At 39.5% G+C, this 25,056-nt stretch overlaps 1 protein-coding gene across 5 annotated transcripts in view; it reads left to right on the top strand.

Moving 5' to 3' along the window:
- TBCK (TBC1 domain containing kinase) overlaps nucleotides 1–25,056 on the top strand; it is an 82,216-nt gene that overhangs the window by 5,199 nt on the left and 51,961 nt on the right. For all 5 annotated transcript variants that reach the window (XM_083456762.1, XM_083456763.1, XM_083456761.1 and 2 more), the window contains 4 exons: nucleotides 4,398–4,470; nucleotides 20,130–20,244; nucleotides 22,914–22,987; nucleotides 23,622–23,763. In XM_083456762.1, coding sequence (XP_083312888.1) covers nucleotides 4,398–4,470; nucleotides 20,130–20,244; nucleotides 22,914–22,987; nucleotides 23,622–23,763 — 404 coding nt within the window. The remainder of the gene's footprint in view (nucleotides 1–4,397; nucleotides 4,471–20,129; nucleotides 20,245–22,913; nucleotides 22,988–23,621; nucleotides 23,764–25,056) is intronic.

Raw genomic sequence — 25,056 nt, 5'->3', positions numbered from 1 at the left:
AACCACAGAGCCTCTTGGGCTTGCCAGTCAGAAGGTTGGCGGTTCGAATCCCCGCAACAGGGTGAGTTCCCGTTGCTCTGTCCCAGCTCCTGCCAACATAGCAGTTTGAAAGCATGCCAAAAAGTGCAAGTAGATAAATAGGTACCGCTCTGGCAGGAAGGTAAATGGCGTTTCCGTGTGCTGCTCTGGTTTTGCCAGAAGCGGCTTAAGTCATGCTGGCCACATGACCCGGAAAAACTGTCTGTGGACAAACGCCAGCTCCCTTGGCCTGTAAAGCGAGATGAGCGCTGCAACCCCAGAGTCGTCTGCGACTGGAATTAGCTGTCAGGGGTCCTTTACCTTTTTAGGTCAAAACGAGCACTTCAAATTGGGCCTGGAAACTTAATTGGCAGCCGGTACAGTCAGGCCAGGATTGGTATAATATGCTCAAACCATCTTACCCTAGTGAGTGGCGTGACTGCCAAATTCTGCATCAGCTAAAGTTTTCAAATTGTCCTCAGAGGCAGCCCTACACATAATGTGTTGCAGTAATCTTATTTAGAGGTTACTGGAGCATAGATGACAAAAGTTAGGTTATCCTTATCCATACAGGGACACAGCTAGATCCATAGCCGAAACTGATGGAAGGCACTCCACACCACCGAGGCCACCTGAGCATCAAGCAACATCAAAGTGTCCAGAAGTCCTCCCAAGCTATGTACCCATTCCTTCAGAGGGAGTGTAATGCCATCAAGAGCAGGCATCTCTTGGTGCATATCTCGTAGGCCATGGAATGTTTCAAGTCAATCATAGAATCGTAGAGTTGGAAGGGACTTTAACATGACTGAAAAAAGGAGATTTCGGGTTGAACTATGCCCATTTTAGCAGGCTAGTTCCTTTGCAAAATGCCATCTCTTAAGTGCATCTTTGTAATCTTACATATTCCTCCTGTGAGGAGAACTGCAATGCTATGTGTGCAGCCTGTCTCTATGCACACAGAGGGCTCCTTGAAAGATACAAAGCCTTCCTCACAACTTGCCTGGCATGCTGCTATATGTGCTTCTTATAATCGGCTGTTCAGTTTTTCACTTGACTTTATTTGTTCTATTTACATTTTTTATTTTCCCATTCTCATGCTGGATATCACACGTGACCTGTCCTTTAAAGGGCATTGTATTTTCCGAAAAATCTTACACATCGCTTAGGAAGACAGGCGAACTAATATCAGTGTACTGGATGAAGCAAAGATCACCAGTGTTGAAGCAGTGATTCTTCAACACAACTTCGTTGGATTGGTCGTGTTGTGCAGATGCCTGATTATCATCTTCCAAAGCAACTACTCTATTCCAAACTTAAAAATGGAAAGCGTAATGCTGGTGGCCAACAAAAGAGGTTTAAAGTCTGTCTCAAGGCAAATCTAAAAAAATGTAGTATAAACACTGACAACTGGGAAACACTGGCCTGTGAGCACTCCAGTTGGAGAACAGCCTTTACCAAAGGTGTCATGGGCTTTGAAGACACTCGAATGCAGGATGAAAGGGAGAAACGTGCTAAGAGGAAGGCATACTTGGCAAATCCACAGAGTGATCAATTCCCACCCGGAAACCAATGTCCCCACTGTGGAAGGACGTGTGGGTCCAGAACTGGCCTCCATAGTCACTTACAGACTCATCGTTAAAACCGTGTTTATGGAAGACAATCTTACTCGGCTATGAGTGATTGCCAAAGAATAAAAGTTAGTTCAGAAATCAGGGTTTTCCTGTCTTCCATAAACTGTTCCAAACTTATTCAATATGATCGTGCTTTCTTGGTATCTTGGCAGGGGTGGAGGGTGACTGTTACACCTGGGATCAGTTTTATTACTTTTAAGTGAAGTTTCTTTTCTTTTACATGGTGAATTTTATTTAACTGTAGCTTTTGCTGTATAGCTAAGCAGAATGTCTGGCAAAGCAGAGGAGAAGCTTCACATTGTAAATCTGTTTTAAAGGAGAGGTGGTTGTACATAGAATGGCAATATTCTTACAGCTATACAAGAATAATGTATTATGACGCAGCTCAGAGAGGAAAATCCAAAAATAGTCTTAGCTGGCGGTGCATTTTTATAACAAAATTAGTGCAGCAGAATGGATGTGCCTGTCACGATCTCTTTTTATTTGTTTGAATTTCCATGGACTTCAAATTGTAATGCCATAAAATACAATACAAGGAATAAAAGAAACACTACAAATGCATTTAAAAGCCAATGTGGATATTTAATGGGATGGATATACCATCCTCAACCAAAATCCACAGACCACCCAAATGAAGCTCAGGGAGCACAGTTTAGGAAATCCTGCCTTAAATAATGCTGTTATCGGGAACCATGTTGACAATTACTAAGATTTTGGTGGCTGCCACAGCATCATATTCAGGGTAACTGTTCCCCATGCTCATCCACGCACCTCATTCGTGGATAATAGTCAGGCAATCGATACTCCTGTGTGAATGGAGTTGGTGAGGGCAGGAGAGGTTTCAGCATGAGGCACTGTTTTCCTTCAGTTGATCTCTGAATTCCTATCCCTTTTTCACCATTACAGTCCATTCCTAAACAACACGGTTTATATATTTCAGTTGTTTAAAAGAGAAATCTTACTGGGTTGGGAGAGGCGGCGCTTGCGGTGGATGAGCTGTCAAATCGAAAGCTGGTGCCCAGCAGGGGACTAGGTGGAGTGGGCGGGTAGGGTTTTCTCTTGACCCCCTTCCATTGGGTATCTTGAGGTATTCTTTAAATAATGCATTCCCTCTCATTTGATCCAGCCCCAGGGCATTCATGCCATATTGAGGGCATATTGTGGGAATGGAAGGATTCAACAGATCTTAAGCCTCCCCCTATCAACTCCCATCATGCTACTGAAATGCCAAACCGCGCCACCGCGCCCCCATTTTGACCCCTCCACCATCAGTGCACTGATGTCAGAGGAACAATGGCAACGGACCTTTCCAGGGCTGGAGCACAATTCTCATAAGTATGGGCCTCTAAAATTACCGTATTTTTTGCTCTATAAGACTCACATTTCCCCTCCTAAATAGTAAGGGGAAATGTGTGTGCGCCTTATGGAGCGAATGCAGGCTGTGCAGCTATCCCAGAAGCCAGAACAGAAAGAGGGATTGCTGCTTTCACTGCGCAGCAATCCCTCTTGCTGTTCTGGCTTCTGAGATTCAGAATTTTTTTTTTCTTGTTTTCCTCCTCCAAAAACTAGGTGCGTCTTGTGGTCTGGTGCGTCTTATAGAGCGAAAAATACGGTATGTCCTGTTGGGGACTGAAATACTGTATTTTTCCATGTATAAGATGCCCCCTATTTTGGGGGACTCAAATTTAAGGAAATGGGGGGAGATGGCTCCATGTATAAGACGGCCCACACTTTTTAGCATAATTTTTAAAGATAAAAACCTAGTCTTATACACAGAAATGTATGGTACTTTCTCGCATTAAAAAAAATTGTAAGCTAAGCTTCATGTGGGGGAAACGGTGTGATGAATGTTTGTAAATGTACAAAGGGAGCGAGTGCTATGCTTTAAAAATTTGCTCTCCTTCACAGTAATGGATAAATGTTCCGTTTCAAAAACAGTGGTCTATCTCCTCAATGTGGTAAATAAAAGAAATGGAGAAAATAACAAGCGAGTAGGTTAACCCATATGTACTTGTAGCAATTGAAACAAATTTGTATATTTTGCTATTATTATACTAGCCCTATTCCAACAAAAAAATGATACCCACTTATCTATTTCTTTCGTTCTTGTCTTCCTTCACTTACACAAAAAACTTGGTAATTTTGATACTGAAAGAGTAGCTAATATAATACTAGAAATTTCTAATACATTTCCAAATGCATTTAGAAAAAGTAGAAAATCGGAAGTACTGACCGTAAAACTGACAAACTTTCAAAAAATGGCAATAGTTCCTAAAAAAATATCTTAGTTACCTTTTTCAAAAATGACCCAAGGCAACATGGAGAAATATAAAATGTATACAATATTCAGAGTTTATAACCAAAACAATAATAACAAAAACTTTACCATGATAAAAGCACACACTGCATAAAAATTGCCAAATCAGAAACTGGTGGTATACAACCAAAAACAAATAAAAAATTATTGATCAGTATAAATGCTCATATGTTCTCTACACTGAAATTACTCTAGACAGTTGTTGGCTGCAAATAATTGCCATCTACGTGTTAATTTGGTTATATTCTGTGTAACGTATACTCAGTATGATTTTCTATTCCCCTAAAATAAGTAGACATCCTCTTTGTATTACGAGATGCAGCGTTACCATAATATGGTTTTAATTTCAGTGGGATGCAAGAGTGAAAGTGTTTTTGTGCCTGTGTGCACTGAGATACTAAATCTGTCTCTCTGTGTATATTTTTCATCAGAGAGGCTAGTGGTTGTTGCGGAACACTGTGGAAAGAGTCTGGAAGATTTGCTTCGAGACAGGAAACCAGTGAGGTATGGTATCAAGAAAAACATTGCAGGGAAACATGCAAACTGAAAGGTTTATCTACTTTAAGTTACAAAGTCCAGATGCACTTTTTCTTTTAAAACGTTAACTACCTTTGCAGGTCTAACAGATTCAAAGCTGACATCTTCCAGTACTTTATCCTTCTGGCAGCCAGATAAACACATGCTTAGGATGAAGCATATATTTACTTCTTCACAAAAGTTTTACAATTTTACGATGAAAGTACTGGAACCTGCCAGCCATTTCTTCCAATATGCTTTGCTTGTGTTTTAAGTTATGTTTCAGATAATGAGTTTTTTTGGGTTTTTTAAAGCCGACCTGAAACGTATTGAGGAATTGTGTGTACATGACAGTGCTTGTGCATTAGTTGTGCAGGGTTTTAAGCTTCTAAATGATGAATGTTAGTTTCCTTTCTATATGAAAGAAAATGAAAGTATATATCTTGATGTTTCCCTGCAGTTTTTGTATTGCTATATGATATAAAGTGCAGCATCAGGTTCAGGACATTTGATATTGCTGTGCAATGTAAAATGCAGAACAGAGATTACAACATTATTTTCTTCCAGTGGACAAAGGAGTACATTCTACCCAGGTGAGGGGATCAGGAAGCCTCAGCCATACCTCTGCTCAGCGCAGAATATAGCATGGCAACCCTGTCTGCTTCTGGCCTTAGACTGGTAGCATAGCACAGTATCCCTGTTGATATGACACATACAGAGAAATGATTGTGTGGATACAGGAAGTGCCTTTTGCTTCCTGTTTGCACAGTTATCTGAAGCTGTAAATGGAGCCTACAAACTGTTTGCACATAAAGTCTGCATGCATGGAGCTGCTTTGCGTAATTTGCACCCTCTTTGGGGTACAGATTGTGCAGGTAGATTGTGCATGTGTTCATTTTTAGAATCTTTAGGGAATGGGGCTGGATTTTGGCGCAGGAATAGTGCTTAGGAGGATTTCCTCTGAGAACACTGCATCCCTAGGATCAGGCTCTTACAGTGGTGTCTGCGTTTTGATAAATATGAAAATAGGGAGAGAGAGAGAGAAACTTTTATTGCACTAGCCAAAAGCCATAGCATCATCCAAAGAAGAAAAAAAAAGTTGATGCATATGCAGTAAAACCATGATCAAATTTACCAAAATTTCTTATTACATAGAATAAAAAGTAATTTTCAAATAAAGTGTGCAAATTAGATCTCAGAGTCCCCTTTGCACTCACCCCATAAATGAGACCAAACTTGTGCCGTGGCTGAATTCTCCAGCCTTGGCCTTACCTGGCTTAGTGTTAATATTTCCATTTCACTTTTGTTGAATTTAGATTCTTTCCTACTGATTTAGTTAGCTGGATTGAAGACTTGAGGGGCAACTTAACACATTTTGAAATGGATTGGAAATAATGTATCTCAGAAATTATTTTACCACCAGGTCATTAAGTGCCAACTCCTGCAGAATAATCCCCAATTGTCCCCTTGGCTATAGAGCAGAAACTGAGAGTGCTTCTATCAGAGTCCTGCCATTTGTGCTTGGCATATGGATGGAGTGAGCTCTAAATTTTATCTTCATTGCATGTTGACAGATATTGGTTTATAGATTATACCCAATGAGAGGGTGCATGTCTGTTCAGTGGATATCAGAGATATATAGCAGATTGCTTAACAATTAACAGTTTGCTGTGATGGAAGACTTCTAAGCCCCTGTCACCAAAAATCATAGATACCACATTTCCTAATGGTACATTAAAACTAGGGTATTCCTTTACATAATTTACATCCTGTGCCTTCAGAATTAATTTATGTTCCTAGGTGATTTAGAAGGGAGTAAGGAACAAAAATTGGGGACGCGGGTGGCGCTGTGGGTTAAAGCCTCAGTGCCTAGGGCTTGCCGATCGAAAGGTCGGCGGTTCGAATCCCCGCGGCGGGGTGCGCTCCCGTTGTTCGGTCCCAGAGCCTGCCAACCTAGCAGTTCGAAAGCACTCCCGGGTGCAAGTAGATAAATAGGGACCGCTTACTAGCGGGAAGGTAAACAGCGTTTCCGTGTGCGGCTCTGGCTCGCCAGAGCAGCGATGTCACGCTGGCCACGTGACCCGGAAGTGTCTTCGGACAGCGCTGGCCCCCGGCCTCTTTGAGTGAGATGGGTGCACAACCCTAGAGTCTGTCAAGACTGGCCCGTACGGGCAGGGGTACCTTTACCTTTTTAAGGAACAAAAGCACAATAATAAATTGAGGGTATTTTTGTCAATTAAGTGGTATTTAAATCTTGCCAAATAAAATAAGAACTCAGTAAAATAAAAAAATACTCTGTATTTTAAACTTTCAAATCATTTCACAAACTCTTTTCATTGCTTTTTGTAATTCTAGCAACCCTGTAATGTAAGTCAGTATTGTTTTCTCCTTTTGCTGGGTGAGGGGGTGTTGAAGCTGAGAGACAGTGGCACAAGCAACATTTGAATTGGGGATTTGTAGCTTTGTCACTTACCTGGGAGTAAACTCTATTGAACTTCATAGCACTTGCTTCTTAGTTTCATATACAGGGTTTCACTTTTAGGCACTGAGTTATGTCAGCTCTCGGGGATGCTACTAAGTCCAAGAATAATGTTTTGGCCCAACCTACCATATTTTTTGCTCTATAAGACTCACTTTTCCCCTCCTATAACGTATTGGGAAATGTGTGTGCATCTTATAGAGCGAGTGCAGGGTGCACAGCTATCCCAGAAGCCAGAACAGCAAGAGGGATTGCTGCTTTCGCTGCGCAGCGATCCCTCTTGCTGTTCTGGCTTTTGAGATTCAGAATATATTTTTTATTGTTTTCCTCCTCCAAAAACTAGGTGCGTCTTATGGTCTGGTGCGTCTTGTAGAGCGAAAAATACGGGTATACCAAAATGTTGTACTGTCTGTCTAAAGTATCTCCAAAGTGAGTTTAATGTTAGCAGTTTGCCTTCATATTTTTTCCTGAAGCATTATTTGAATGTCCAGTCCTTTAATTCCCCCTTTGCCCAGCAAGGTAAAAGACTGAAAGCTTTTTCTCACCTATCTTAAGAGAAATGCCCCGCCAGTGGCAATTTTTAATGGAAGCATAATTTCTAAAAGAAAATTAAAGCCCAAATCAGAAATGTGCTTCCCTCAAGGCTTTTTGTGTGTGTATTTCTCAAGCCAGCACATGCAGCAAAATTTCGAGTTCATACTATGCAAAAGAGAAGCTGTTTCACCTCAGGGTTACTTTCACTGAGACCAACTGAAACATTTCCCGTTGTTTTTCAGGTAATTAAAATTGACATCTTTTTGTTTCTGTCATAAGACCTTTCAATAGCCAGAAATAATTTAAGAAAGAGCAATTCCCAGTTATGCTATTCAATCCATCTCTGTCAATTAGCTTTGTAGGGAACTATTTGGGGTCCTCCCCCAACTTGTTTTGATTATATTAGCTCATGATAGAACAGGTTTTATACCCAAAGTTGATATGCATGCTATTGCAATTAATTTCACAAACTGTTATGGAATGGGAGAAGCTGTCCTTATGGTTTATAGATTAATTCTTCTTGCACTTGCCAGGAAATAAGTCCTTTGCACCTGTACCACAAGCTGATGTCAAGTCAGCAGGAAATCTTCTATTAGGCTGTTGCTGAAACTGAAGATATACCATGGCTGGACGGTCCATCTTTCCATGCATATTGCAAAACAGCAGGCTATACAGCTGTCTGATAGTTATTTGCAGTTAATCTTATGAAGTCATGCATCATTGTACCGATTACATATGAGGTAACGTTTGCATAGGTGTTTCGGCACAGTTCTGTTTTTGAGTCCACCAGAACCGCCCTCCTTTTTCTCCCCCTTTTCCATAAGGTGGTGATATTCCACTAGGACACTACTTTAGAAGAGCTTATCAGAATTTCTAACTCCAAAGTTAGATATCTGAAATAGTTACGCTACATTTGGCTTCTCTTGTAACTCAGTCAGGAAGCTAAACATTCCACAGAAACATTGCAGCACGCTTTTCTGTTACGATCTCTGTGTATCCCCAGATGGATACATTTTGGATAATGGAAACCTTTTGTTAACCGTAATGATCTTCAAAGCCTCTTGAGAGTATATTATTACCTCTACCATACGTTCTCGGCAACCTTGTTGAAATAACCTGGGCAACGGTATAGGTATAGTTGTAGAAGGTGAAATGTTAGCAGAACACTCAGCCCCACGAACACTGGGAAACTGATATAACTACTTCTCAGTAGGTGTCAGGATCTGAAACATTTGGTTTAGAATAAAGAGCTTCAAGAATTAGACCAAGGCTGTAAGCCTATGCATGCTTACAAGAGAGTAAGCCCCAGTGAACACGGTGGGTAAGCATGCATTGCATTTCACAGTAAATCATGGACAGCTTGGTTTTCTTCTGTCTGCATCTCAAATGAACTTAGGGCACATCTGAGCTGATAGGATTCCTGATAGTGCTATAGCCTCTTAAATGTGTTCATTGGAGGCGGCTTATTGGTTTCTTAGTCTGTTAGTTTTTTTGTTATATATTTTGTGTTCTCATTTCGTATTTTTTTGTTGCAAAGCTCCTTGTGATCTTCGAATGAAAGGCGGTATACAAATTTCAAGAATGCAATGCAATAATAAAAAAAAATAATGACTTCAGCTGTAATTGCATTTTGCAGAATTTTGTGGTTTGACAAATTTTTCCCATCTGGATATTGACTCTAAATCTGACTCTGGAATTTAAATATTGGAACAACAACTCGATATCAGTAAAATTGCAGTATACAATCTTGGAAAGGAATGTGCTATGTTTGTAGCCTGCCAGTAGAACGGCAATCTTGTTCATAAGAGTAACTGCCATATATGTCTGTCTGTCTGCATAGCAAAAGATTGTCATTTAACATTTATTTGTTCAAAGTACAAGCAAATAATCAAACTGGATTTTTCATTCTAATTAGAATATTGATTTCAATTGAAATTCAGCAACCTTATTAAGTTCTAGCTAGTGTCATGCAACACAACCCTGTTTCTGTTTACTCAGAAGTCTGACTAGGCTCCATGAGGCTTGCTTTCTAGTAAGTTTGTGGAAGATTGTAGCCTTAGTGGTTTTACAACTTTGTAAATTGCCTGCCTTTGAATTCCAGTTTTTCTAGTCAGAGGTGCAGAGTCCTACAAGCTACCTTTTAAAGCTGTTAGTTGAGAAATGTTTTCTTCTGAACACTGAAAATAAGCACATATACCATTCTGTTATTATTTTTTCACATTATACTTTAAAATGCCCTACTTTCCTTTTTGAAGCCTTTTGCAATTTTACAATCATAAAAGCCAACAGATGGAGTATTTAGATGGCTTTTGGCACCTGCATTATGCATTTTGAATTGTTCTGAATTCGTGAGCAGAGTGGTCATAGTATGTCTTCAATAAAATATAGTTGTCATATGTTTCAGAGGTTATGGTTTTGAAAAATTACCAGTGAACCATCAGAGAGATACAGAGGTATAATATGTTATACATAGACCCTTTGATCGGAAGCAGACTCTGTCTGCAGCTGTTTACTAGCTTGGTGGAAAACATGATCCGACTCGGATGAGTAGGTTTTATTTGCTCTTATTAAACTATTGTCTACTCCATGTATTAGATGTCTTTGTTCCATCCTCTGCTATAAATGCATTACCGTTTGTATTGTGTTCTAAAATCAAACGGGAGGTAGGCTTTATATGAAAAAGGTTCTCCAAAGGGTAAACATGTAGCTTATAAAAAAACAAAATAAGATGAGGCAAGGGGTAAGAGGAAGGCAAATGTTTTCCAGCAACTGAACACTCATATGATTCCAATTCAGAAGCAGCCATTGATACAGCTTCAAGGGTTGTGTGTGTGGTGCTTTCATTTGGAACACTGAAGAGGCCTTTGGCCCTCTAAATGATGTTGAGTCTTCAGGTTGACCCTAACCATTGGTTACACAGACTGGTGCTGATGGGAGCTGGACTCCAGAAACATCTTAAGAGTGACAGATTCTCCTACTCTGTTTTAGCTAATGAGATGAATATGTTTAGGTTGGATTAGGAGATTGGAGTCTGTGGAAAGTGAGCTCGTTTTGAGTAAAATCAAGTTTTGGGGGTGACACAGTTGAGTAGCTATTTCTAAGATAATTCTTTTGAAAATACTGAATACTGTATGTCTCTCAGTAAAAGAAGGATTAAGGAGAAAGGGGCATAGCTCAAAATGCAGTCTTTCTGGGTTAAAATACCTTTCTACAACACCTTTCTGGAACTAATTATTATGTTTTCATTCTTACAATATAAACATGATTTAAGGGTTGCTGCTACGGATGTAGAAAAGTGCAACCAGTCTGAGCAAATAAGCTGAAGAGCAAGGGAATATTAAAATAATGGAAAAGTATGGAAGTGTAGGTAATCAAGAAACTTTTTTTTTTTAAAAAGCCACACAACTATTTGTCACAATCAAGTATAACAACATATATATAGTTGGGTATTTGTTTATTTCCATTTTAATCCTTTCCCAGTAACCCATTTCCAAAATAGCATTTATTGGTGTGAAGTCATGAAGCAAAATAAATTCATTAGTCATGTTTTGTTTATGCACTATCCAATACTGCTTTTCTTAATTAGTTTGAATTTTTAGTAAATATAAAATGGGAGCTGAAGCTGGTATGCAAAGTAATTCAATCTATAGCAGAAGGTGTTAATGTAACAATAAACGTTACCACTTGCTCTGAGCCAGCCTGGAGGTCATGTAAAATCACATTTTGTTTTGCTGAACCAGGATTTTCATGCCCAAACCTGAGCCAGCTAACAGGTTTTGTGACTAGGATCTGAAACCACAGTTTTAAGCTGGTTTACAAAGCATGCAGTAAGCCTCTGAATCCCAGTTATTGGGAATCAGAGGTAGGGAGAGTTATTGTTAGGCCCATTCTTCCTGAATATTCATTTCCATCTCTCCCTGCCCCCAATAAAAAACAGTATTCTGAGTCCCCTATCTTTTCAGTCCTCATTGATTTTGGGAGGGTATTTTTTCGGTATTTCTGCAAATACTGGGGTTCCCGCACACCTGTTTATACAACTCTCTGTTTGTGGATGGTGCCATTTTGGTTATATAAGTAAGGATCCTCACTCAGAGAATGAGTTTGCTGTTGGAATATGTGATGGTGATTCTTCAGAGCCTTGACAAACCTCTTGGAAGACTGTTGCGCCATGAAAATGGAAGCGAGCTTGATGTTGAATGCTGAGCAGACAGGAAACAAAAGCAAGCAGAGAATGGAGACTATTCAAAGAATATATAAGATTATATTGTAAAAATGATGTTACCCTAGCAGAACTGAATGATGCTTGTATATAATATACAAATGGAATAAATATACTAGAAAAATATACAGGAAAAGTTATAAAACTGCAATAAAATTAAAACAATAGAAAAAGTGCAACGAGAATGATTGGAAGTTTCTTTCAGAAGACTTCATTAGAAAAGACAGGATGTTATAACCAATATTCATTTCTCATTGTTAACTCTCCTTTATTTATTTTTTTATTTTCTTTATCTTTTTTCTCTTATATTTTTGTGTTTAATTTTGCTGCAACTATTTGTAACATATATGTAAGATGATATTTTAAATCAATAAAGACAATTTTTTTAAAAAAGGAAACAAAAAGGAGACAAAAGCAAGCAGATCTAGACCCCAGCTGGCCTGCTGTACACTTGGAAGCTTAAGCCACTGTGTGGAATTTAAACTACAGTTACAGATCACAAACCATGATTTCACACCGTATCTGAGTCCAGACATTTTGCCCTTTATCATAAAGGACATCATTAATATCTTCATAGTGAAGAAGAATTAGGATAATTTGCAGCATGTTCATTTGCAAACTTTGATCCAGATGATTTTGCTCAGATCTTCACATACACTTCTGTAGCATCCCTGATCAGCTCCTTCTTTTGCTTGAATACAGATGTCTTCTTTGCTTGTTTGCAAAAGCTTTTAGTTCCCAAACAGACTATCTATCAAATAATGCTAACTTGGTGCGTTAATGCCTTGCCCTACTTTTCCTGTGTCTTGGAAGTTTCTGAAATAAATGGCCTTGTTCAAAAGTAATACTTGCCTAGCATTTAGAGCAGGGGCAGGCGAAGTGGTGCCTTCCAGATGCTGCTGAACTATAACTCTGTTGACCATGGGCCATGCTGGCTGGGATTGGTAGGAATTTGAGTCCAACAACATCTGGAAGGCCCAGTGACCCCCAGTTTAGAGTTTGGAAAATCATCTGTTCCCTCACATACACAACCCCCCTTCTAAAGTTCAACATTCCTTGCCAGTTTAAGTGAGCCCAAGAATGTTCCTAAATATATACTTTGAGAACCAGTTTAAGAGTGCCTCAGGTTGGCATGTAAATGTTTGCACTAATGCCAATCCAAGAAAGGGCAAGGAAGAAATAGAGGTTTTCCACAACATAAAAATCAGTTTAAGAACAGCCAAAAAGATTACATTGCAAAGACTTTCCTTAATAATAATTATTCTTTTTTAAAGTTTACAGCCAGTGAAAGGAAGAGGAGCCTGTTAGATCTCACCAGGCAGGAGAGCTCCCCTTTTAGAGAGTCCTGTTCTAGTTTCTGCCACCATATTTCCAGTAGAGATGGGCCAAAGAATCTATTTGATCTGTAAGACCATTTGCCCCTTGGCCACCTGTCACTCACCTGGCTTCATATCAGGTGTTTTGATATTTTTCTCCCCCTTTGCAACTGTGGCTTGCATTCGGCACTGTTGGTACCACATGTCAAGCGATGCTGCTGGGGTCAGATCCATGCTTGAGCTTCCAGTTGGAGCTCTTGACTGAATCCAGTGTCTGCTGAAAGCATTTGGTGCCAGATTTACAGAGTGTCAAATGCAAGCCATGTTTGTAAAACGACTGTTTGGCAGATTTAACTTCAATTCACTGTTCTGGCAGGGTGTCAGATCCACCTGATATGATAAATAGATGCTTAGAAGGCTTACAATAAGGAATGCACCTACTTTCTTCCATGCTCACACACAGACGTGCACATAACATTCCCTTGGGCACAAATCACTTTTTCCGTCCTCCATCAGCATTCGCTTGCTTGGGAGCTGATCAGAGCAACTCTGCCGCTGAGAGTTTGATATATGTGTGTCCGTGTGCATTTGTGTGCATATGTCTGGGAAAGGAGCTGGAAGCTCCCCCTTTGCCATATTTCTTTCATCTCTTTTTGGTAACAGATAATGTGCTGCTTCTGTGCTTTGACCAGAACTCTTAACTTCTGATTGTGATTGTCTGATGACATTCTGTCTTGCAGTGCTACCCATGACAATTACAGATAGAACATTCATGGTCATTCTCTGCAATTCTTTCTCTCCCCCACCTCCCAACCAATATTAGGGGACAACAGGAAGGGAAAGGCTTCGAAATAACTGAATAATTGAGATACTGTGAAAGATCAGATAGGAGAAAGATGGAGGTTAGTTTTGCCTATGGAATTGGCTTTTGAACTGGGCCTTATAATAGTGAGAAAATCCATTATCTCATCTTTGAAATCGGTTTTTGTTTTGTTTGTTTTTTCCTGCTGAAGTCCTACGCTAGATGTTCCTTTTCACCTTTTCATTTTACTATGCATATCAAATTGAATTTGACTTGTTAAAAAGAGGTGGGAGGACTTAAAGTATTTTAATAAGTTTCTACTCCGTTATTGTCATCTGTTGAAATGGTGTGTTGAAACCCGGTGCATAATCCTGGTGGCCTGCTATGTCAGCATTTTTTCATGGCTTTACATTTTATTAAATCAATATATTCCTTTTGGCCTTGCTATCAAGGAGGAGGCCTGTAAGACAGATTTTGTGATTTGCACAAACTTAAGCTGGAAAACAGTACACAAGGTCACTAGGCAATATTATTTATATTTTTAAGGAAAGAAAAATAATGATGAAATTAATTAGTAATTTCCTGTCGGGAACTCTTTGGGGGGGAATACATCGAGAGGATAATGCTAATAATATGAATGACTTGGTTTTTTAAAAGAATTGCAGCTGAAAAAGCACAAAGAAACCCAAAGACTTGCTTCCAAATATTTTAAATATCTGAAAGTGGCTCTAGAGTGCAATTTGTATTCTCCAAAGGTCTTTACTCTCCTGCATGAAAAAGGTGTGGGTTTTTGGTAACAGTTCTTGATAAATATCATTGTTGGTTTTAATTGGAAGATTGTATTACTTCTGTGGTTGTTGGTTTTGTACAAAGCATGATCAGGATCCAAAGCGTTGTGAGCCAAACGTCTTGCACAATTTCACATGTGCGAGAGTTGATTCAAGAAACTTACCTTAATGTTAAGCAATGGAACGAATAATTACCATGTTCGATCATTAAGCTTGTGTATAAAAATTGGAACAAAATCTCTTCGTGAGCCTCAGTTTTCCTTTCATGAGCCTGTATGTATTAATTACTTTTAAATAGAAATTTAAAATTACTGTAGCTCAGAAGTAGGCCTTGAGGTCAATCCTTGACAACTCTAGTTAAGACTTATTATGAAGAACCCCCAACTAAAACCCTGGATAGCAACTGCAAGTCGAGGCCTACAGAACTGAGCTAGATGGATCAGTGGTCTGTCTCGGTATATAAGGCAGCTTCTTCATGCGCCATTGCCACCCAGCCATGGAGGCAGGGATGGGGATGTATTTTGGAGCAATGGATGCAACTGCTACCTTTGTACAGCACGCTACATTCCAGCCACACAAAAGTCCCCTCCCTTACACACGAATCATAATAACTGTTGGTGGATTTATCATCCGTGAATTTGCTTAATCCTAATTTTATCTATCCTAGTTTTTTAATTTTCACCCCACTTTCTCCCCTGTCATTTCCATTAATTGGTTTTTTTTAAGGGCTATTAAACAAAATAACAAATGAACATGTGGCATCTTGAAAGGCTAACAAAGATTATGTCATAATAAAATTTGCTGTTGCAAGGCTCTTGGTTCTTTTTGCTGCAAAAGTCCCAGGTTCAATCTTTGGCAAGGCTTGGGAGAAAAAAAAACCACAATTTTCTCAGTGTAAGCAATAATGAGCTAGATGGACCAGTGCTCAGACTCATATACAGTGGTACCTTTGGTTACAGATGCTTCAGGTTACAGATGCTTCAGGTTACAGACTCCGCTAACCCAGAAATAGTACCTTGGGTTCAGAACTTTGCTTCAGGATGAGAACAGAAATCACGCAGCAGCGGGAGACCCCATTAGCTAAAGTGGTACCTCAGGTTAAGAACAGTTTCAGGTTAAGAATGGACCTCCAGAACGAATTAAGTTCTTAACCTGAGGTACCACTATATGATCCTCATCAAATTCCATTCACAGTTTTCAAATGCCATAAAAAGACCATAAAAAGGTTTCTTCTAGATCAGTCCAAAGACCCATTCAGCCCAGCATCCTGATCTCTTAGTTGCTAACCAGTTTCTTATGGGAAGCCTGCAAGCAGGACCTGAGCCCAAGAGGATTCTCCCAATTTTTGATTGCCAGCAACAAATTGGAAACAGGAGAATATATACAAAAGGCATCAAATTCTATATGAATGGTTTAAAAACTTTTTAAAAAACTCATCAGGAAAGATGAAAATGAATGCGAAAGGCCTGAAAAAATAGGAAAAGGTATATGCCTGGCTCCGAAATTGACACCCACGTTTCGAATCTACATTGTGAGGCCTTAAAATCTGGCTTTAGTGCGAGTTGTGAAAAAGAGTAGGTCTGGTAGTCAGTTGCGGCTGCATGCAAATGAAGTGAGACTCTGGGAGTGTTTTCTTCCATAATATATATATTAACCACAGTCCCCTTGATAAAGCATTCTATTTATGATGGCTAATAAAAATATTCAGGAAAACTCTGCAGTGCTTGCTTGTGGTATGTAATCAAATCAGGATGGGGTACATAACAGCTAGGCTAACCCTAAAGAATTTGCATTTAATAGAACAACTCGTGTTTTATTATCATTGTGTTCATCGGTGGCAGAAGCTGCTGAAGCCTTAAGGTCAGGCAGAACGTCTCTGCTGAACTGTGCAAAGTGTTCTGTTCTAATAATTTCTGCAACCTGAAGAGGAGATAATGGTGTGCTGGATACACTAATGGTCATCCTTTCCAGACTTCCTTTCACTATAAGAGATACAACTTCTTTATTTTTTATGAACATCTTCTGCAGACTCAAAGATACTTGCATTATGTGGTATTCCACTCGTTCCAGTAGCTGGTTATATTTTGAAAAACCTCTTTTTCCGCACCAAGCAGATGGAATTCTTTGTTTAAAGTGGATCTGTTTCAGCAACAGTGAATGAACAGACTACCGTGCCACCACTAAAGGAAAGTCACACCTGAAAAACTTGGCAGAATCAAACTGAGAAAATAATACACCTATCTTTTTAATTTGCCACCTTGTTAATCATCAAAAAATTAATTCATCTAGAAATAGAAATTGAAATGAAATGAAAGCCATGGTCCAACAGGAGCCTCCAAGGTGCTGGGCGTTGGACACATAGCTGGCCAGCTCTGCATTACACAGTTTATTCCCGATTTAACGAAGTTTCACCCTTGCGAATCTCCAGCTTAAAATTCTGTTTGGCTGCACTTTGGGTTTGGCCTTGGTTTAGCCATAAAGCTGGAAACAGAATTCGAAGAATACATAAACACACAAGTGAGAAAGCTGTGCTTGTCTCTACAGCCATTTCCACAGCCAAACCCAACAAGTGGTTCAAGAGAAAGAGAGGAAAGTGAATGTGAACTTCTGGCTGTGTATGCTTGTCCCTCTCGTACACACCCATTTTTTGGAAACTGGTCAGAACTTGAAAAAAATTGTACATTCTGGCAAAGCAAAACAGACCGTTACAAGTTTACCGCACACTTACTGCATGGAGGGAGAGGGTGGTTTTTTTAGTGTGTGTGTTTTTTAAGACCCACCCTTTTTTTATGGAGAGCTCACTTGCCACAGTTCAGTATCCACCACCTTCTCCTTCGGGCCCTTTCATCTTTGAACCTAATTCCAAGCCTCTTACCCCTTCCTTTTTCACAACCCCCTGTGCACTCACATTTCCCCTTTTCCCTTCCATCCTCCTCTGCACTTTTATCAGCTCTTCCTTGTACATAGATCACTCTCATTTCCATGCCTTATCATTTCTCCTATTGTGGAACTCACTTTGCGTGTACACACACACACACACACAAACATGCCATTATCCCCTTCGCTCCCTTGTTGTATGCATCTGCTCTGCAGTATTTGTTATTTGTTTATCTAACAGAATTAGTATACTGCTTAATCATCCATTACCTCTAAATGGTCTGCACCGAACCTTAAAAATAGTGAGCACTCAATCCCAAGGTTAGATTCTTATGAGGTAAGTGTAAGGTCACTTTCTTGTCTCTTGGTTAGGAATGGGGCAGAAATTTGATTTAGGTCACATTTACCTAATCTGCAGGCTCTGAAATTGTATGCAAACCAAAACGCAGCAATCCCTTGAAATTCCCGCTTCTCTGAACTTTGCAATGCAGTTCTCAGCCCTCATGATGTGTACAAAAAAATGCATATGCTAGTGTAAATTGTTAATAAAGGTGCATATGTTTGTGAGAATAACATACCAAAAGGCACTCTTTTAGGGAAAATTGCTTTGCAAAATAATGTGCGTATTAGGCAAAACCGTGTGTGTATAATGTATTAGAACTCCACATTAAAATATTGGTGGATTTTCATCAGGACTTTAAAAAAACCCACCCAAAAATGATGTGGAAATCTGGGGAATTGAATTTAAGAATGGGGAAATGAGAAAGGGAGAGGTTTGTTCATCCTCCCTTGTAGCCCCTGCCACTCTTAATGGGCTTCTATTTGCGTGCGCCGAGAGAAAAAATGTGGGCTATCCTTTGGTATGAATTTCGAATGGTCAGAAGCATTAGGGATTCATTTAGCATTTCAGACTAAAAAGCATTTTCCAAGCAGCTGAGGGTCCTTGTTAAAGAAGATGAAAGCAAATTATATCCCTGCTGCTTCATTATGTAAATTTGCAGGAGGGTTGTTTTTTTTTTAAACTATCTTCTGACCACCAGCTGCATCCAACATCACCAACTTAGATTCGTCTTACTACATTTTCAGTCTGTATTAGTATTGTCTTGGGGCTGGAAGGAGAGGAGGGTCTTTTTCTTGAGTGTGTTCATCCAGCGGGCGTAATTATGAACTCTGAGGGGGATAATTAAAAAGTCCACATTTTTTAAGTACTCTCATCCAGTAAAGCGTCCATTGATGTATATGGGGCATTTTGTTCCAGAAGTAGTATGACTCTGCAGACATTTCTGCATTCAATTAGGGTTGTTTCATGTTTTGGAGTCTTGTGCAAACAAAAACAGTTAGACACATTTTTAAAAAAGGAAACTTCAGAGTCGTCCTGTCTGCTTATGTCATCCCATATTTTCCTCACAGTAATTACTGATAGAATTCTAAACTTAAGTATTCACAGGGAGCGGAATAGTATAAAAACGATGGTTTCTATCCCTCAGTTTGCAGAGGTCTTAGCATGCATTAATTTTCACCTGTCCACTGAGGACTTCGTTGCAAACCTAAGAGAGATGGTCATATTGCCTTCCGCATAGCACAAGGAGATCCTCATGTAATGTGTTTATTACATGCTTTACTTTAATAGTTAAAGCAATTGTTACAATTTAAACTGTGGGAGTATAGAGTTGGCTCTGTATAGGGTTTAGCATTTAATCCTGAATTTCTGCTTTCGGGTGCTCTGACTTTTATAGTGCAAAGATAATCGGAGGAGGCCCTCTAGTGTTTCAGTGAATTACAGCTTCTCACATTCACATTTTTCTGATTCTCCACTCTGGAGATTGAACAAAAAATCCAGTGGATTTAAGACCCCTGGACCATACGACCCGACACCTACACTTAACTGTGTTTTGTTAAATATAACTCAGGCTGCAGTCCCATATACAATTATTTGGGTTTAAGCTACATTGAACTTCTACTTCTAAGAAGAAACATATAGTATTATACTGCCAGTGGCACTCCAACTGATAATTTTAAGTTGGGTAAGGAGACCAGGAGAGCAAGTTAACCTAATATTTATCAAAAGATAGATAAATGACAAACTATGCAAATTTTGTATGCATTTGATTTGAAAAAAACACATTTCTGTGATCATATTGATATATTCTTTTAAGCTGAGGGTTGTATTGCAACCTATGGAGAAGTGCAAGAACTAAAGAATATGTTCTGATCTGTGTATTAGTCTGGGAAGTACGAACCAGATCTACTCACTTAAAAATGCAGACCAAACGAAATCCTTGTGCATCTCTAGCTCTAACTAGTTTCACTTCTGATACTGATGCCTGCAGGAAGTTTCCAGGCCTGTGAGAATCCTCCATATGGTTGACCTCCTATGACACGTCTTCTTAAAGGATACGAAACTTGTTTGAACCTATAAACAGCACCATTCTCTTGTGAACCCAACTGTGAACCCAGCGAACTTGCCTCTAGGCTTTTATTATGCTTTCCCGTCTACCTCTATCCTGTCTGCTTAATTTGGATAGTAACCTTTGATTATGTGGGGAGAATTATGAGTGGCTAAGATCAGCTGAAAATATTGCTTCAGGCCAAAGTATCTGAAACAGGCTATTTTCTTACTATTTCACTGCAGCCCTTTTAGGATTTCATGTATCGCCTATGAAGCGCTGCAGGGCTTGCAGTACATGAACAAGCATGGAATAGTCCACCGTGCACTTTCACCCCACAACGTCCTCATGGATCAAGAGGTAAGGCTAGAAGATTTTGTTTTTGCTGTCGGTCTGCATCCTTTGTCAACATCGATGTAATAAGAACTTCGTTTGAAATCTTTTCGAAAGATACCTCTCTTATAAAAGCAACATTTTGCATTTAAATGCAAGGTAAATTCTTACTTTCATATTTTGCACAGTTTTGTCCATATGGCACTCTACCCCCATGAAAATGGAAGATACACGTCTACCTTTATCTAAAATGGAACACCTTTCCTAGACACTAATGCAGTGACTTCATTTGGATGTCATGAACCATTGTTTATTGTGACGGTAACAAACCTAAGTGAAATTCAGTTTTGCTTAGCAGATCATCTAAATCCAGACGCGTGGTTTAGCTCTTCCAGACAAACCCAAGCCATAAACCATCATGCAAACCTTAGTTGTTTTGCTGAAACTGTTTTATTGCTGCTAATAGAATATTTTTAGACATTTTAGCATTTTAAAGATTTGTGGTTTTATGGTTTGTAATTATCCAGTGAATGAATTTTATGTTTGTAATACTTTGTGGGTCTTCTCGAGATTTAATCTCTGGAAGTTGGCTTATAAATTCTGGGATAAATACACACATAAATAAATGGGAATATAATTATGCAGGCTTCCTGAAAAATATTTTGATTTCACAAATTTGAGACTGCCTTTCACACGTATCCTAGCGTTCAACAGAAATAAATGTCTTCAGCTACACAGCTGGGAAACTTTGTCGAGAACGACAGCTCTTACATTTTCATCTTACAATGGCGTTCATTGAAAATCTTCTGCATGGGACATAAAAGTTTTGTTTACAGTTGTTGGCAATTTGGGTAGAGGGAAAGCTGAAGCAAGACTGAGCAATGTTCTGAAATACCACACTTAGGTCCACTTTGCACATAACACTGAGCCACACCACAACTTATCAAAAGCAAAGAAACTTGCTGCTTCCTGGACCAAAGATTGCAGCTGCACTATGGTTCTGCACTATGCAGAGCTAAGCCATGGTCTGTCTTAGTGCTACATCCTAACTTGATTTTGTGGTTTGCCAGTGGGTTTGGATATAATGCTCAGCCAGCGGTGGGGAACATTGGGTCCAGGAGCTGAGGGCCACTTATCTGGACCGAGACACACCATAAGCCTGGGTTTGAATGCAACGCTAAGCATGGGTGGGGAATATTATCCCCAGGGACCAAATATGGTCCTCTAGACTTCTCTTTTTGACCTTTGGGACCCACACCAGGCATGCTCTAAATCCTCCTCAAGTGGTTTTCCTTGGCAAATGTGTCCTTAAACCATGAAAATGCTTTCTACTTGCCTCCATGGAGAGAAATGTGTGTGTGTGTGTGTGTGTGTGTGTGTGTGTAGCCCCATCCTCAATCTTTGCATGACTATACCTAGTAGGCTACTAGGTATTGTAGGAATGTGCCAGGGGGTCCACGCAGCCCCCGAGATGAGATAAACCTCTCCGGGTGTCATCCTGAAGTTGCGCAGCTACGGGACGCCCATAATTCATCAGTCCCGGTACACTCCAGTAACACATAGCAGATGCCTATGTGCGCACACACTCAGCAGAGCTTAGCGGAAACAAAGTGGATATTGGTGTGCTCATTCTAAGCTTTTATTAAGCAGTATATACAGGACTATATACTTTTATGAAGCAGTATATACAGAATTGATGCTTTTTAATTATGGTGCTGGAGGAGACTCTTGAGAGTCCCATGGACTGCAAGAAGATCAAACCGATCTATTCTGAAGGAAATCAGCCCCGAGTGCTCACTGGAAGGACAGATCATGAAGCTGAGGCTCCAATACTTTGGCCACCTCATGAGAAGAGAAGACTCCTTGGAAAAGACCCTGATGTTGGGAAAGATGGAGGGCACAAGGAGAAGAGGGCAAGATGGTTGGACAGTGTTCTCGAAGCTACCAGCATGAGTTTGACCAAACTGTGGGAGGCAGTGGAAGACAGGAGTGCCTGGCGTGCTCTGGTCCATGGGGTCACAAAGAGTCGGACACGACTAAACGACTAAACAACAACATATACAGGACAAAGTGATCATGGGATTCTCTTACTTCAGCTCCAAGAGAGAACAGAAAGTAAAAAGTACAAAAACAACAGAGCAGAAGAGATAAGGCTAGCTTCCGTTCTCAGGCTTTCCAAGCCTAGAAAGTAAACACAGACATGTGATTGTAACACATCCAGCAACAGAGGAGTGAAATGCTGACAGGTATAACCTGTATTTGTTAGACCAATAGAGTTTGGGTGATGGTGATTGTAGTCTCCTGAACAAAGGTAAGAGTCATATGTATTGTTCACCCACTTTTGCGTCTGGCCCTTCTTGGCATTCACTGACTGCCCTTCCCTGGTTGCCCACAAGGCAATGCGGGCCTAGGGCTGAAAGAGGTTCCCCCAGGCTTAGGTCCAGGTAGGAAAGGAGCTTGTAGCCGTCATCTTTGGTCTGGGAACCTCTTTGCTCATCCATGCTAAGTCATGATTTGGCCTAGGGCTACATGCAGACAGAGTAATCACATCTGGTAGTTTCTCACCATCAGATTTTTGGCCATGGAAATTGTGAATTCAAATATGAATGTCAATGCATTTTCAAACACAAATCTTCCTGCAAGGTAGAAACCCTCATTAGGTTGATAATCAATACATTTCTTCCTCTTTTTAATAGGGTCATGCTAAACTGGCTAAATTCGGCCTTTACTACATGACAGCTTATGGTGCCGATGTTGATTTTCCTATAGGGTAAGTTTTACATTGTGACATTCTAGGAATCGTACGTTGTGTGTGAACTTTTTTTTTTTTTTTTTTTAAGAATATCTCCTCACACCTGACAAAGAATAATGCTTGATTCTATTATTCTAAGCCTGGTTGCCATGAGAAATGTAAAACTTGACTTTGGTTACGAGACAGTATTCTGGTTAGAATTAGGAGAATCTCATCTTAGCAGCGTTCTAAGGGCTCATCTAGAGCTCATGTAATTGACAAGCGACTGTACACTCAAATCACCCTCGCACATTTACCCCTGATGTTCCCAGTGAAGCAGCAGGAGAACAATCAGCATTTAGACTGCAGATAATTGCAATGCTGTTAAACCAGGATTTGAAAGCAGGCTATTCATTATTCATTCATTAAATTTCTATACCACTTTCCCCTCAGAGAGCTTAAAGTTCTTTTCACCCCTGTCTTTTATCCTCACAACAATCCTGTGAAGTAGGTTAGGCTGACACCTTTTATTTCTACCGTGTCAAGGGTTTTTTAAGCTATAAGATGACATGCAGTTTAATGAGACAGGTGTCCATTATGAAAATTCAATGGATTTGTTCTGCAGGCCTTTTGAAATATGCTTTTGCTTTTATTATTGTACCATTGCTTATAGGTATCCATCATACCTGGCACCGGAGGTAATTGCACAGGGAATTATCAAAAACAGTGATCATATGCAAAGTGAAAAGCATCTCCCTTCGGGCCCTAAATCAGACGTGTGGTCCCTTGGTGTTATATTATTTGAGCTTTGTGTGGTATGTATCTGACATTATTCTATGTATTTGGCTTATCAGGTTGCTGCTGTGCAAAGCATATTCCGTATATGTTTATTTTTTGTTGAGTGACCTTGTTTTTAAGAGAAAGGTGATGATTAAAAATATTGAAACAAATTCAAAACAGCAAGAACAGTATGAACGTCATCTTACCAGAAATATATTATTCATAGGAAAAATTGATTTCACCTTTACCTCAATAATCTTGTAAATAGAGATGTTATATCAGGGAGGACTAACGTGGTCCTCCAGATGCAGCTGGACTCCAACAACCATCAGTTTCAGCCATAATAGTCAATGGTCAGGAATGATGGGAGTTGTAGTCCAGCAGTGTCTGGTGGGCTACAGGTTCCTAACCCCTGTTATTTTACTGAGGGGCTTAATTTATTTTACTGCTTACTTGAAAGGGAATGAAACAGCATGTGGCATTTTTAGAAAAAATTGCATAAATTCTGAAATTTATTTATTTATATTTAGACACTTGGGCCGTGATTTTGTAAACTTCTCCTTCAGATTGCACCATTTGGTTCTGCCAAATGTTGAGGCTTTATAGCAAAATAATATGCTCTTGACATACCCTTATTGGAAAAATAAGGGTTATGTTGGATCTGTGACTTGATCTAGATTTCTCTAGGTTTAAGCAATTTAAAAGCATTGTGGCATGCAACTTTCATTCATCTGATAAAATTTAGAGCATAATTTGTTGCAAGGATAAAAGTCTGCATATTTTGTTGACAGTTTCCTTCAGATAAAAGAAACAATGACCTATGACCTTTGTAAAATTAACCACCTTTTTACCTTAGGGCAGTGCTTCTCATGAAGCCAGAGCTGATTTTCTTTTTCACTACTCAAAATGCAACAACTGTAGTAATTAACGTGGTTACTGAAGAACAACCATTCAAAAACAACAAAAACCCTATATTATAATGATTATAATGATTTATATTCTATAATTATATCCCTGCATCATTGATTATTTTACCACATCTTTTATTTGAATAATATAATCAAGTGTTAATTGATGATCTTCAAAATAACAGTTTCTAATGGGTATCCATCGGTTACTTACATCTGTGACCCCCAACCCTGTTTCCTCCTTTAAAAGTCCTATTGAATTCAGTGGTAGGTAGGCAGTAGGGCTAGGATTGCAGCCGAAGTCAGCAAACATTATTATGTAGAACAAAAACATTATCACCAAATATATTTCTTTTAATGCAAACTTCAAGAGCATATAATGGCTGTGTGTTTTATCATAACCTTTTCATAATGACCCTC

This window comes from Podarcis tiliguerta (genome assembly GCF_965153285.1).
Source record: "Podarcis tiliguerta genome assembly, chromosome: 9".
NCBI classification, from domain to species: domain Eukaryota; kingdom Metazoa; phylum Chordata; class Lepidosauria; order Squamata; family Lacertidae; genus Podarcis; species Podarcis tiliguerta.
The sequence above is the reverse complement of the archived record's forward strand: the minus strand, read 5'-3'. Positions and strand labels throughout refer to the sequence as shown.